Genomic DNA, 741 nt, shown 5'->3' with positions numbered 1-741 from the left:
GGTGCAAGGTCCAAGCAGCAGGGTCCCTGCCTGGTGCCAGCAACCCAGTGCTGCCAGGCAGAGCCTGGAGAGGTGCAGCTGTTTGGGGAGCACGGCACTCACCTGAGGCTGTCGGAGAAGGCCTCCACACCGAACTTGGAGGGGCAGTAACCCCCCCCCGAAGCCGGAGAGCCGGCCCATCACGCTGGCCACGTTCACCACGCGGCCCCGCGCCCGCTTCACCAGCGGCAGGAGGCTGAGGGTCACCTCGATCAGCCCCACCAGGTTGACGTTCAGCACCGTCACAAAGTCCTCCTTCCTCAGCCACTCGTTGGGGGCGGTGGGGATGGCGACGCCGGCGTTGTTCACCAACCCCCACAGCCCTGCAATAGGGGCGGGTGAGTCGCGACCCCCACCGTGCCCCCTCCCCGCCCGGCCCCCTCCTACCTCTCTGCCCCACGCGCTCCTGCACCCACGCGGCGGCGGCGGCGATGCTGCTGCTGGAGGTGACGTCCAGCACGACGGTCTGCAGGCGCGACGAGGCGGCCGACCGCAGCCGTGCGGCCCCCGACTCCGTCAGGCAGCCCGCCAGCACCCGCAGCCCCCGCGCGTCCAGCTGCCGTGCCAGCAGGTTGCCAAAGCCCGAATCGCAGCCCGTGATCAGCACGAACTTCTCCTCCAGGCCGGGCACCGTCTGCCGCTCGCGGTGCCAACGCCGCAGCAGCCACAGCCCCAGCAGCGCCAGCAGCCACAGCCACATCC

The 741-nt window shown here is 70.9% G+C and overlaps 1 protein-coding gene across 1 annotated transcript; it reads right to left on the bottom strand.

Annotated features, from left to right (window-relative positions):
• Positions 1-40: 40 nt before the first annotated feature.
• Positions 41-739, bottom strand: LOC104916668 (retinol dehydrogenase 7-like). The gene is given in 3 exon segments (XM_010727686.3): positions 41-165; positions 167-362; positions 427-739. Coding segments are annotated over 3 exon segments (576 nt in total). The 3' UTR covers positions 41-98.
• Positions 740-741: the final 2 nt, after the last annotated feature.

This window comes from Meleagris gallopavo, unplaced genomic scaffold (genome assembly GCF_000146605.3).
Source record: "Meleagris gallopavo isolate NT-WF06-2002-E0010 breed Aviagen turkey brand Nicholas breeding stock unplaced genomic scaffold, Turkey_5.1 ChrUn_random_7180001927708, whole genome shotgun sequence".
Taxonomy (NCBI): domain Eukaryota; kingdom Metazoa; phylum Chordata; class Aves; order Galliformes; family Phasianidae; genus Meleagris; species Meleagris gallopavo.
Note: the sequence above shows the minus strand (reverse complement) of the source record. Positions and strands in the feature narration are given on the sequence as shown.